Source organism: Rhineura floridana, chromosome 2 (assembly GCF_030035675.1).
Source record: "Rhineura floridana isolate rRhiFlo1 chromosome 2, rRhiFlo1.hap2, whole genome shotgun sequence".
Taxonomy (NCBI): domain Eukaryota; kingdom Metazoa; phylum Chordata; class Lepidosauria; order Squamata; family Rhineuridae; genus Rhineura; species Rhineura floridana.
Window position 1 is genome coordinate 38486295 of NC_084481.1, and position 14548 is coordinate 38500842.

At 45.1% G+C, this 14548-nt stretch overlaps 1 protein-coding gene across 4 annotated transcripts in view; it reads left to right on the forward strand.

Moving 5' to 3' along the window:
- Positions 1-14548, forward strand: part of CCDC141 (coiled-coil domain containing 141) — a 179009-nt gene that overhangs the window by 53838 nt on the left and 110623 nt on the right. For all 4 annotated transcript variants that reach the window (XM_061608321.1, XM_061608322.1, XM_061608324.1 and 1 more), the window contains exon 5: positions 24-277. In XM_061608321.1, coding sequence (XP_061464305.1) covers positions 24-277 — 254 coding nt within the window. The remainder of the gene's footprint in view (positions 1-23; positions 278-14548) is intronic.

Genomic DNA, 14548 nt, shown 5'->3' on the forward strand with positions numbered 1-14548 from the left:
CTCTCTCCCCCCTCCCTCAACAGAGCTCTTAGAAAAGTCACTGGTCCTCTTAAACAAAAGCCATGACCTTACTGAATTCATAGAGGAATTCAAATCTGATGGGCCAAATGTAAATCCAGAATTCATTCAGGGAGCCCAGAGCAGCTGCTTGAAAATTGGCAGTCTCCTTGAAGTTCTGCAAGACAGGAGAAGGCAACTGGACAAATACCTGAAGCTACAGCGCCAAGGACTAGAGCAGGTCTTGCAAATCTGTCAGTGGCATCACCAGGAAAATCAGGTAGTATCTTTGAAAGAGAGGGAAAAAAAGACATATATAAATACATGGATGCGAACAGGAGAGTCTCACATATATATCTCCAAAACACACACCCAGTGACAACTACAGGAAGCTTTGGCAGCTCGTTAGTAACGAAACATCATCTGAGTCTCTGAAAAGCCTGGGTGAAAAAATAAATCTATATCTGGTGCGGAAAAGATTACCACCAAGGGTATGTGGCCCTTGACAGGAAAAAAGGGTTTCCACCCCTATAGTAGGGTATTATGCTTTCTTTGACATCATAGAAAGTGATACATTCTGTGAACCCTGCTTTTACTCATTGACAATCAGTATTAACTTCCAAAGAGGATGTAAATCATAGTATAAGAAGGAAATTTAGTATAATCTGAAAAGTCATATAACATTATACAGGGATCAACCAATATGTAAGTGTTTTATGTTCTCTGACGTACTTGGCAGCCTGGGGATATAAATTTAATATGCAAATAGCAGCAATGCTTTCTTGTGAATTCCTCTCAAAGCTCTTCAAATAGCCCCCTGGAGAGCATCACATTATCTGTTTTGTAATCCACTATGGGTACATTATAATTCACAAAGTGTTCTTTGCATTTTTATATAAAATCCTACAAGTAAAGTCTTATGCATTTGCCTGGGCTTGCTAGGGGACTCTGAAGCATTCATCAGATGCTAGTAATTGCCCATGGGAAGACTGGATTTACCAGCTTCTTGACTAGATTGAGCTGTCTCCAGAATGACAAATCCTGTCTTCCTTCAGAAGTGTCATCTTCATAGCCTTTAGCTGTAATTTGATAGCTGAGAACAAATTCCCATTTTAAAATAATATAAAGGGGCGGGATGGAGGAAATTACAAAACATAAGGCTACAGCCATTGGTATGCAAGTCCCCCAGGCACCTGGTTGGCCACTGTGAGAACAGGATGCTGGACTAGATGGGCCACTGGCCTGATCCAGCAGGCTCTTCTTATGTTCTTATGTTCATGAGGACATCACAAACTGCAGTTCACAAGGCTTACAGTGACACCATATTGGTAATTTTGCTACATCTGAGACATGACCAACCAAGGATCTACCTTGGAATGTAATATTTCCATTCACTGAGGTAGATTCTCAATGGCTAAAACCAATGTTGCAAAACCAATTTAGCAAAATAAGTTTGAATAATGTCTTGTTGAAAAGTATTTTTTCTTAATACATTTTGTTTTGTAATATCTGGTACAAGTTTGCCAGCAATGTGAATTTTGTCTTCATTACAATAGAAGATGAGGTAGTACCTTTTACTGAGAAAGTATTTCCTGCTCATATGGACATGTTCTTTTTGACAGATAGCTTTACAGCCCCTCTGCCCTCTTTTTCAAAGCTCTGTTACTTGAGCTTAAGAAAAAGCTGTTGTGCTGTTCATAATTCTTTCCAAACATACATATTTTAACTGTTTCCTAGTAAGAATTTCTTCACACATTTCCCATCTTACACTACTTAGCCTCTTCTTCCAATTCAAACTTCAGAATCCTGCCCAGATATTGCTTCTGTACTTTATTCCAGGACTTTCTCTACAACCCAGATGACTGGCTAACTAAGCATGTTCAGGAGAATCCACTACTTGGGGGTCAATCTGAATTGTCCCTGTTTTCATTATTGGATTATTCTTGCTGTACTAATCGCTCAACAACTCAGAGAGGAAAGTTTTGCTTCCTTTAAAAGTATAGGATACCTCACCATAGAAGCAGTAGTGTAGTGGCAAATTCAGAAGTGCAGAGTCCCTTCGTGATAGTCACAGGCATACACACAACCTTTTTTGCTCCTGGATTCAGAATGAGATCCTTGCTAATGCCTTCTTCTACAACAGCAGACATCTCTAGGAGCCAGTCAGCATGAAGAGTCTTCTCAGTGGCTGACTCACCTCCTTTCCCTCTGATTGGCTCCAATCAGCAAGAAAGAACAAGGAAGCATGTTAGAAGACTCTTCCCAGTGACTAACACAATCCCTTTGCATGCTGATTGGTTGGTAGGATGCTGGAGACATAGGGACATAGGCAGAGGGACTAAGACACCGCCCCCCCCAAGACCCTGCATGATTACATCCCTGCATAGCAGCCTCATCTGTGGGCCTCTGGCAGACACTTGATAGTGAACAAGAAAATAAGCATCTATCAAAGCCCCAAATGTATGTATCTTATGGCCTGATCCTACCAGCCATTATGCTGAGGCAATTGCCATTGGATTTGGCAGATTGTGCTAGAGGACAGCCTATCCTCTTGTGCCACTTACTAGGATCCAGTCTGAGTCACAGCAGTGATAGTCTTTCACTGCTGTGCCATGGGTTTCCAATAACCCACTTCAGTATAGTCATGCAATGCAAGATCAGGTACGGGCACACCAAAGTTTTCCCTATGAGTCCGGCCATCACAGCGGGTATTAGCTCCACCTATCGTGCGAAGGCAAGAATGTCTTTGAAGTCAAGACTAGGGGCGTCAGGCCCCTCCCACTCTCCAGTTCATTCTTGCCTTCCTGCGAACAAGATTGAAATCCTATCATTGAGATCCTATAGCGTAGAATTTAGCTAAGTTGTTTTCGTATTTGTTTATTTGTTTTTCCCTACTTTGTGTTTAAATGTCATTTATCTCTGTTGCTTGTTTGAGGTTCTTTCCTCAGAGACCGCGGCTGAGGTTCTCCCTGATTGGTCTTTAACCTTTTATTTTTCGTTTATTCTCCTGCTTGTCTGAGGACCCCCACAGAGACCGCGGCTGCGGTGTTCTGTGGTTTCTGGCCGTTTTGAGCTTCGGGAGATCGCAGCTCTTTCTCTCCCGTAGCGGTTTTTCCCTGTCTCAAGCCGCGCTCTGTGGAGCCCTTGGAGAGACCCCGGCTGCGGTTGTCTCCCAGGCGGGAGCCTGCGGCTGCGGCTCCCTGCCTTTTTTCCAACCTATTTTTACCTGCCGGGGTTCTGCCTCCCTAGAGCCTGATGATCCGGCTCTCTCTCCGCAACTTTAATTTCGCCGCGGAGAGCCCTGCTCCCGGCGGCGGCAGCGGCTTGCCTCCTGCTGCCTCATCCCTCACAGGCTTCTCTTGGCACTTTGATTTCGCCGCGGAGAGTCCTGCTCCCGGCGGCGGCAGCGGCTTGCCTACTGCTGCCTTATCCCGCACAGACTTCTATCTGCTCTTTCTTCTTGGGGGTTTCTTGGAGCTGCTAGTGCGGCTATCGGCTCCGCGGCTCCCCCTGCGAGGCTGTGCTGAGCTACCCTTCCCCCAGTTCGATACCAGACGGCCGCCATTGCTTGTCTTTCTCCGCCATTTTTAGATCATTTTTTCCCGCTCTCCTTTTTTCCGTGCGCCATTTTTGTTGAATTCAAATTTCCCGCCTTTTTTGTTACCCCTTTATTAACCATCGGATACCTTCCCTGCAAGCTATCTGTATGTGTGTTGTCTGTGTGTTGTAGACAGAGTTACACAGGGCTTCCTCACACACAAAATTACTGTGACTGTATCATCAAGGCTGGAGTTTTAATACAGTGGCTGACTTGTACTAAATTTGAATTATATTCAGTACCATCAAGGCTGGAGCTTTAAATCAGTGGCTGACCTGTACTAAATCTGAATTATATTCAGTATTATCAAGACTGGAGCTTTAATATCAGTGGCTGACTCGTACTAAATCTGAATTATATTCAGTATTATCAAGGCTGGAGCTTTAAGATCAGTGGCTGACTTGTACTAAATTTGAATTATATTCAATATCATCAAGGCTGGAGCTTTAATATCAGTGGCTGACTTCTACTAACTGAATTATATTCAGTATTATCAAGGCTACAGCTTTAATATCAGTGGCTGACCTGTACTAAATCTGAATTATATTCAGTGTTATCAAGGCTGGAGCTTTAATATCAGTGGCTGACTTGCACTAAATCTGAATCATATTCAGTATTATCACGGCTGGAGCTTTAATATCAGTGGCTGACTTGTACTAAATCTGAATTATATTCAGTATTATCAAGGCTGAAGCTTTAATATCAGTGGCTGACTTGTACTAAATCTGAATTATATTCAGTATTATCAAGGCTGGAGCTTTAATTTCAGTGGCTGACTTGTACTGAATCTGAATTATATTCAGTATTATCAAGGCTGGAGCTTTAATATCAGTGGCTGACTTGTACTAAATCTGAATTATATTCAGTATTATCAAGGCTGGAGCTTTAATATCAGTGGCTGACTTGTACTAAATCTGAATTATATTCAGTATTATCAAGACTGGAGCTTTAATATCAGTGGCTGACTGGTAATAAATTTGAATTATATTCAGTATCATCAAGGCTGGAGCTTTAATATCAGTGCTGACTTGTACTAAATCCGAATTATATTCAGTACATCCTGCTCCCTCTGTGGCCGTGTACCACGCCTGAAATCCAGCCTACAGCACTAATCTGAACTATATTTTGTACATCCTGCCCCCTCTGTGGCTGTGTACCAAACCTAAAATACAGCCTATATTATACTAACGCTGATACCACAGTGCATTCTGCCCCCTCTGTGGCAGTGCACTTAGCCATCTGCCAGTGTATTCTACCCCCTCCGTGGTCGTACGCTGTGCCAGTTCGGGTCTTTACATCCTGCCCCCTCCGTGGCAGTGTACTGCACCCAAGTTAATATAAGATGGCAGAACAGCCAGGCATGTCGCAATCAGCCAATATGATGCCAGATCAGCCAGGCATGTCACAAACAGCCCAGCCACAACACTCTAAGGTGACTAAGTCTAAGCATGTTAAAGTAATGGCTAAGACAAAACATATTTCCAGCCATAACAAACCAAAGCGGCCACGCTATGCCTCTGTGCCAACCACCACCACTACCACAGCAACTCAGGCACACATAAACGATATACTTCATTCCCCTGCTGCTTCCTCTGACGAGGAGGTTTTTGCTGGCTTTTCCACTCAGCTTTCACCTAACCAGCCTCCCTCCGTTTTACCGCCCCAAACATCTGCTCCAATACTGGCTCAGGCACAAACATCTGCCACAACCGGGCTGCAGCTGTCCCCTGATTTCCTCTCCCAACTTCAAGCCATGCTGGCATTTATCACCCAAATGCAGTCACTACCACAAGTTCCGGCCATACCTCAACTCAACATGGACCAACGTGCGTGTCATGAAGCTCATCCTTCCTGCTCACCAAATCCCTTCGATATAGCCAGAGGCAGATGTATTGACGAAGCCTCGTATGCGGAGGAGTCAACCTTCACTGACCACGTTGAAGGAGATGACTGGAGCGATGATTCAGATCATGAGGAGGATACATCGTATCGCTTGTTTAATGCCTCAGACTATCAGCCCCTGGCACGCAGGGTAGTTAATACCCTTGGTCTACAGACTGCGCCTTCAACTCCTTCCGCACCAGCCATCAAAGGGGCCAAGGTTCTCAAATCTCCTGCACTTATTGAACACTACATCCCGGTGCCGGACCCAATTGCCAAATTGGTCTCTGAAGAATGGGCTCACCCATTTCAATCTCGCCACTTCAAGAACCTGGCTGACAGGCTTTACGCCCTAGCTCCGGACTTTGCCACCAAGTTACACGTCCCTGGCATAGACAAACCAATCGCTCGCCTCGTTTCACGATCCCTTTTGCCCAGGGAAGGGGAATCCCAACTAAAGGACACTACTGAGCGTCGAATAGACTTCACCCTCCGCAAAAACCACGAGGCCACTGCCCTATCCACGCGTGCCTCCGCTTCAGCCTCCATTTTCTCCAGAGCAGCTATGATGTGGCTGGATGGTCTTCTAGAGGACACTAACCCTGATCCTGTCACCCTCAGAAGGTCACTGGTAAAGTTGCGTAAGACAGCAGCTTTTGTGCCCGATGCCACCTTGGATGCCACTCATTTGGGGGCACGAGCCATGACTGCTCAGATAGTCGCTCGACAGACCCTCTGGCTTCGCCACTGGCAGGCTGATTCAGCGGCCAGAATGAATCTGGCCAGGTCTCCTTACTCCGGATCGTTACTCTTCGGCGAGGAAGCTCTAAAGGCAGTGCTGGTTGATCCCAAAGACGCCCACAAACCGGTTCTGGCCACTGTCCAGAACATCGACCACAGGCCTTCCAGGCGCTTTCCTTCCTTCCGTACTAACCAGCCCTTTCGAGGAACGCGGCCAGGAGGATGAGGCCACAATGTCAGATTCTATGACCCCAATTCATTCAGGGGCTCCTGGAACCGACGCTTCCAGGGCAGAGACCTACGGCTGGCTTGTCAACGTCGACAAAAGCCATCTCTAACCAACCCAACGCCTACTACATCTAGGGGCAATGTTGGATACCCTGCAGGCAATAGTATTCCTGGCTCCAGATCGCATCAATGCCATCACAAGCATCGCAAGGTCCCTGATGTAACAAACATCAGCAGACGTCATGCTTCTAGCCAGGGCGCTCGGAATGTTCATTTCTACAATCCATATTGTGCCATGGGCTCGAGCCCACACTCGGCATCTGCAATGGACTTTACTGTCCTTTCAACAGGACATTGCCAGCTCCAACCATTGCAAAGTTCGCTTGATCCCCGCACTGCGCCTATCATTCCGCTGGTGGACGAGGTCCCAACACCTCTCCAAGGGCACGCCGTTCAGAGAACCACACAGAACTGTTGTAACCACAGATGCCAGCCTCATAGACTGGGGAGCCCACTGCAACTCCCAGTACGTTCAGGGGGTTTGGTCCACCACGGAGCAGACTCAAAGCATCAACTGGCTGGAGCTAAAAGCTGTACATTTAGCTCTAATTCATTTTTAGTCTCTGTTCCCTTTGGACCATGTCCTCATTCGAATGGACAACACGCGTGTAAAATCACATTTGAACAGACAGGGGGGCACCAGGTCTCGTCCTCTGCAGGACTTAGCCTCCCTCACCTTCGTCTGTGCAGAACAACATCTACAATCCCTGAAAGCAGAACATCTCAGACGGATTTGGAATGTGACAGCAGACTGGCTCAGCAGACAACAGGTGTTTCCGGGGGAATGGAAACTTCACTCAGCCATTTTCCATCGTCTTCAGAGTCGGTTCGGCGAATGCTCAAATCGACCTGTTTGCCTCCAGTCGCAATTGCCAGCTTCCCAGGTACCTTGCCCGATACCTGGATTCAACAGCGGAAGCAATGGATGCTCTGACAATACCGTAGCCAGACGGTCTCTTGTACGCCTTTCCTCCCATACCATTGTTAGCCAAAACCTTGAGGAAGGCGTGAGCCAAGAGGGCACAGCTGGTTCTGATAGCACCATTTTGGCCACGCCAACCGTGGTTCTCAGATCTTCTGGCAATGTCGATGATGGATCATTGGACACTTCCAATCAGGCCAGACCTCCTATCCAGGGTCCAGTACTGCACCAGGACCCTACTTGGCTCAATCTAACAGCGTGGCGTTTGAACGGGGACATTTGAGGTCAGCTGGACTGTCTGACGCTGTGATTGATATTATTTTGGCCTCGAGAAGACCATCCACTACTTGTATTTATCAACATACCTGGGTGGCTTTCTCCAAGTGGTGTCAGTCCCACCACCATGATCCATCCCAGGCCACTGTGCATCAGGTGCTGCAATTTCTCCATAGTGGCTTTATGATGGGACTTCGACCCAACACTCTACGTCGACATGCGTCCACTCTGTCGTCCATTCTCTCAGTGTCCTCTCCTGGAGCTCCTATTTCCTCACATCCGTTCATCAAACGTTTTTTGAGGGGAGTCGCCCTTCGCTCTCCGGCTGTTGTCCATCGGTTTCCCTCATGGAGTTTGCCGAAAGTTCTGCAGGCTTTGCAACGCCCTCCGTTTGAACCCATCAGGACTGTGCCCCTACGTATGCTGTCCTTCAAGGTCTTGTTTCTGATCGCAATCACATCTGCCAGACGCGTTTCGGAGTTGGGCGCATTGTCTTCTGCTCGACACCTCTGCGTCTTCCATAAGGACTCTGTTGTGCTGAAGACTGATCCTTCCTTTCGTCCCAAGGTCGATTCAGTTTTTCATTGCAACCAGGACATTGTTTTGCCTTCCTTTTGCCCGAATCCTACCCATCCTCTCGAGAAGTCTTGGCATTCGTTAGATGTCTGGAGGGCTCTCAAGACCTACCTGTCTAGGACCCAAGAGATTCGACGAACGGAGTCTCTGTTTGTATCCTTTCATCCAAGGTTTATGGGGCATAAAGTATCCAATTCTACCTTATCCCGTTGGTTGAGGGCATGTATTACTTTAGCATATGAGTCTCTGAAGCTGTTAGTTCCAGCTAGTATAACGGCTCATTCTACCAGGTCAGCTGCCACTTCGGCTGCTTTTACCACTAATGCTCCTGTTGCCGATATTTGTAGGGCTGCAGTCTGGTCTACCCCTCACTCGTTTATAAGGCATTATAAAATTGATCGCTATGCCTCTGCTGACGCATCTTTTGGCAGACGAGTGTTGCAACAGGTTCTTAATGAGGATTAGCATCCGGTCCCACCCTGTATGGGCTGCTTTGGTACATCCCGCTGTGATGGCCGGACTCATAGGGAAAATGGACCATTGGTCTCACCTGAAGGGTGATTTTCCTATGAGTCCGGACATCACGACCCTCCCAGTTGGAGGATGACTATATATTTTCTAATGTGTTATATATTACTGTTACGCTATTATATTTAAATTTAAAAGTGAAGTCAAGACTTCTAGTTCTGTTATACCGCTATGTTGGAGTCATGTTACTATGCATGGTACTATTGTGTTATTTTCCTGCTGCCAGGCCTGTTGGCCTTGTTCTTGTATTTTTAGATATTTCTCCTTAGACTCGCTGCGAATGAACTGGAGAGTGGGAGGGGCCTGACGCCCCTAGTCTTGACTTCAAAGACATTCTTGCCTTCGCACGATAGGTGGAGCTAATACCCGCTGTGATGTCCGGACTCATAGGAAAATCACCCTTCAGGTGAGACCAATGGTCCAATCTTAAAGGCTTCCAGAACAGGCTAGAATTGCACACACAGATGTGTCCAGAATTTGTAGAACTTTGGTATCATCTCTAGCAAGTGGAACAGAGCTGAATGTCTACTCCATTTCCCATGATCTCACTTTAGGAGCAAGAGTAACAACCTCAGTTTACTCTGGTACAGCTACAAACTGGGGACAAGCTTCTAGTAACTAATGCTTTCAAAACAACATTTTGTATGACTTATAACTACAATGCAGTGATCTGAGAAACTCTGTAATCACTGGCAGCTGTATACTATTCTGTAACAAATATTTTCAGTAAATCCGTTTGAATTAGGAAAACCAAAGGCAGGCATTTTGTATGTAATTAGCTTGGCAAATAGATCCATTACTAATGTGTGTTTTTCTTAATGGCTCCCAATCATGTGTTTGTGAGGTGAACCAATAAATTATAGTTACTTAAGGCCCCTGAACTCACTGATTCATAGTTTGTGGCTCCAAAGTGGAGACCAAGGTTAGAGGTTAAATGATTCCCTGCAAGTAACAATGCTGAGGTTTCTCATCAGATGTCTCTGGTGAAACAAGACACTGGCATGTGAAAGTTCCAGTCACAATAAATGTATTAAAACAGCAATCCAAACCATATGGCCAGCAGTGGTAGGGCTTAATGAAGTAATGTAGCAGCTACCGCATCCACAGCCCTGCCACTCATGCCTGCCAGAGTGAAAGATGGTGTGGCAGGAAAAATACTGGTGCGGTGCCAACACCTAGATCAGGCCTGTTGTTGTCATATGACACACAGCAGAGCCAGTTCCGCCCCCTTCTCCACCCCTCAAATGCCCTGTTTTGGAGGTTTCCACTGGCTAATACCAATGGAGATACCTCTGCAGTGGCTTTCTTCACCCACTGTTTGAATAGACACATTAGGGCACTCCTCTGCCACAGGGTCCCCCCCACTGCTGGCAGACATCAGTACAGCCAGGCAGGGCTGGGCGGAGGGATACCTCCACCTCATCCAATCATCCTCCAGCATAGCTGATTAGGGGTTTGGATTGCTCTTTATAAGACGGTACAGAACTTGGTCCGCCTCTAAGATGCACACCTTCATGTGGTGAGGGGGTTTGAGAGTATCAAAGAAGCTGAGAGCAGTGCCATCAGGAGTCTAGACCAAGAGCCTAGACTCCTAGCAGGGTCAAAGGGTCAAGGCAGAATGGTCAAAGCTGAGACACCAGACTAAGATGCATCCAGACTCAGAGGAAGGCAATGGTAAACCACCTCTGAATACCTTTTACCATGAAAAGCCTATGAATAGACTACCCCAAATGCAACATGAGATAATGCTGGAAGATGAGACTCCTCAGGTTAGAAGGCACTCACCAAGCTACTGGGGAAGAACACCAGACAAGTTTGAGTCGCACTGTGACTAATGATGCAACTGGGTCAAAGCTGAAAGGCAGCCCAGAGGCTGATGCGCACAGATGCAAAAGGAGAGTCTGGAGTTGTACGACATACACAATAGGAACATGGAGTCTGAGAAGCATGAACCAGGGAAAGTTAACATTGTCAAGAAAGAAATGGAACATATCAATATTACAATACTTGGCGTGAGTGAATTAAAGTGGATGGGAATGGGGCACTTTCAATCAGGCAACTGCAAAACATTTTATGCAGGAAATGATAAATTAAGAAGAAATGGGGTTGCTCTAATAGTGAGATGTGATGTAGCAAAAGCAATTAGGAGCTATAATGCAAGGTCTGAGTGAGTGATATCAATGAGACTTAATGGGAAACCTATTAACATAACCATCATCCAAGCCTATGCTCCAACGGCAAACACAGAAGAAGAGAAAATGGAGAGATTTCACGCAGAAGTACAGGAAGAAAATGATCACACTTCAAAACAGCATGCTGTGATAATTATGGGGGATTGGAATGCAAAAGCAGGGAACAGAGAAGAAATTGTGGGGAAATGGGGCTTAGGAGATAGAAGTGAAAAAGGAGAAAGACTTATTGAATTCTGTGAAGCCAGTAATTTGTTTCTTGCAAACACATTTTTTGAGCGACCGAAAAGCTGACTGTACACGTGGACATCACCAAATGGTCAATACAGGAATCAAATTGATTATATAATTGGAAGCAGAAGATGGAAAGTTCCATACTTTCTGTGAAAACAAGACTAGGAGCAGACTGTGGTACAGATCATGAACAGGTCGTATCGAAAATCAGAGTAAAGCTAAAGAACAACAACAGCAAAGCAATCTATTCATTTATTTTATTATTTGATTTACATACCGCCCTTCCTCCCAGCAGGAGCCCAGGGTGGCAAATAAAAGCACTAAAAACACTTTAAAACATCATAAAAACAGACCTTAAAATACATTAAAACAAAACTTTAAAAACATTTTTTTAAAAGCTTTTAAGACATTTAAAAAAAAAAACATATTAAAAATCAATTCCAGCACAGATGCAGACTGGGAGAGGTCTCAACTTAAAAGACTTGTTGAAAGAGGAAAGTCTTCAAAAGGCACCGAAAAGATAACAGAGATGTAAGGTGTAAGGTGACATTGGTTTTATGTTGGGAAATGTTTGTAAGAAACATCAACAACTGAAAAATGTTGCTTGCATAAGTATTCAACCCCTGTGCTGTGGAAGCCCCCAGTGTACACAGATGAAAGAAATTGCCCTGTTGAAGACACAATTTCCTTACCATTGGCCTCCACCTGTGAACCATTAAAGTTGCTGTCACTTTGTCAGGATAAAAACCCCACTGTTATTTTATTTTATTTATTTATTTATTTATTATTTGATTTATATCCGCCCTTCCTCCCAGCAGGAGACCAGGGCGGCAAACAAAAGCACTAAAAACACTTTAAAACATCATAAAAACATACCTTAAAATACATTAAAACAAAACAACTTTAAAAACATTTTTAAAAAGCTTTGAAGACATCTTTAAAAAAAGGTTAAAAACATTGTTTTTTTTAGAAAAAAAAGATTTAAAAACATATTAAAAGCAATACCAACACAGACACAGACTGGGATAGGTCTCAACTTAAAAGGCTTGTTGAAAGAGGAAAGTCTTCAATAGGTGCCAAAAAGATAACAGAGATGGCGCCTGCCTAATATTTAAGGGGAGGGAATTCCACAGGGTAGGTGCCGCCACACTAAAGGTCCATTTCCTATGTTGTGCAGAACAGACCTCTTGATAAGATGGTATCTGCAGGAGGCCCTCACCTACAGAGCACAGTGATTCACTGGGTATATAAGGGATAGGATGGTCTTTCAGGTATCCTGGTCCCAAGCTGTATAGGGCTTTGTACACCAAAACTAGAACCTTGAACTTGGCCCGGTAGCAAATGGGCAGCCAGTGGGGTGGCATGTTGGCGATACCCTGCCCCAGTGAACAGTCTCGTTGGTGCATTTTGCATCAGCTGCAACTTCCGGACCAACCTCAAGGGCAGCCCCACATAGAGCGCATTATAATAATCTAGCTTGGAGGTTACCAGTGCATGGACAACAGTGGTCAGGCTATCCTGGTCCAGAAACTGCCAAAGCTCTCTTACCAGCTGAAGCTGTTAAAAGGCACTCCTAGCTATGTAGATCCCCTGGGCCTCTAGTGACAAAGATAGATCCAGGAGCACCCCCAGACTATGGACCTACTCTTTCAGAGGGAGTACGACCCCATCCAAAGCAGACAACTGACCAATTATTCGAACTTGAGAACCACCAGCCCACAGTGCCTCTATCTTGCTAGGATTCAGGCTCAGTTTATTGGCCCTCATCCAGCCCACCACCGAGTCCAGGCAGCGGTCCAGGGCTTGCACAGACTCTCCCGATTCAGATGTTACAGAGAAATAGAGCTGAGTATCGTCAGCATACTGCTGACACCTCACCCCAAATCTCCTGATGACCGCTCCTAAGGCCTTCATATAGATGTTAAACAGCATGGGGGACAAGATGGTATCCTGCAGCACCCCACAGCATAACTGCCAGGGGGCCAAAAGACAGTCACCCAATGCTATTCTCTGAGAGCAACCCTGGAAATAGGATCGGAACCACTGTAAACAGTCCCTCCAATACCCATCTCATCAAGTCGGCCCAGAAAGATACCATGGTCAATGGTATCAAAAGCTGCTGAGAGATCAAGTAAGAATAACAGGGTCACACTCCCCCTGTCCTTCTCCTGATAAAGGTAATCCATCAGGGCGACCAAGGCCGATTGTCCCATAACCAGGCCTAAACCCACACTGGAATGGGTCAAGATAATCTGTTTCATCCAAGAGTACTTGCAATTGCCGCACCACAGCCCTCTCAATCACCTTCCCTAAAAAGGGGGTATTTGCAACTGGTTGGTAGTTGTCACAAACCAATGGGTCCAGGGTGGGCTTTTTCAGGAGTGGTCAGAGCACCGCCTCTTTCAAGGTGGCTGAAACCACTCCCTCCCACAATGATGCATTGACCACACCCTGGATCCATTTGGTCAACCCCCCTCGACAAGCTTTAATAAGCCAAGAAGAGCAAGGGTCGAGATGACACGTTGCTGGCTGCATCATCGCGAGCATCTTGTCTATGTCATCAGGCCTCATCAACTGAAACCATTCCCAAGAAGTTGCAGCAGACATTACAGCAGTCAATGCCAAAATTCAATTTAAATAATATCCCAGAAGAATATAAAGATCAAATTGGAGGCTTTAAACCTAGCTGATAGAAAACCAGAAGAACTATGGAGTGAAGTCAGAGACATGATCAGGGAAGAATGCAAAAAGACAATACCTCTAGTTAAAAAGAAAGACCTCAATGGATGACTGAAAAAACTCTTAAAATAGGTAAAGATAGAAGGAGGGTAAAAGCAAAAAGAGAGAGAAACACAGTCAGAACACTAAATACAGCAACTAGTGCATAGCAACAAAGAGAACTACTACAATAATTATTGTACAGAAATAGAAGAGGATAATAAAAAAGGTAGAACAAGAGCCCTATTCCAAAAAATTAGAGAAATCAAAGGGAAATTTAAACCAAGAGTAGGGAGCACACTGAGTGACCAAGATAAAATAAAAGGAAGATAGATGAAATACACTGAAGAATTATATAAAAGAGATGCAAGGATGACAGATTCATTCACAGAGAAACCGCACGAAGAACCAGAAATTTTAGCATGTGAGCTGAAAGCTGCCATTAAAATACTGCTCTTAAAATCACCAGGAATAGATGTCATACTAATTGAGTTGCTATAAGTTTCTGAGACAGAATCTGTCCAAATTTTCACAAAGAAACTGTCAACAAATATGGAAAAGAAAACAATGGCTCACAGTCTGGAAGCATTCAATATACAT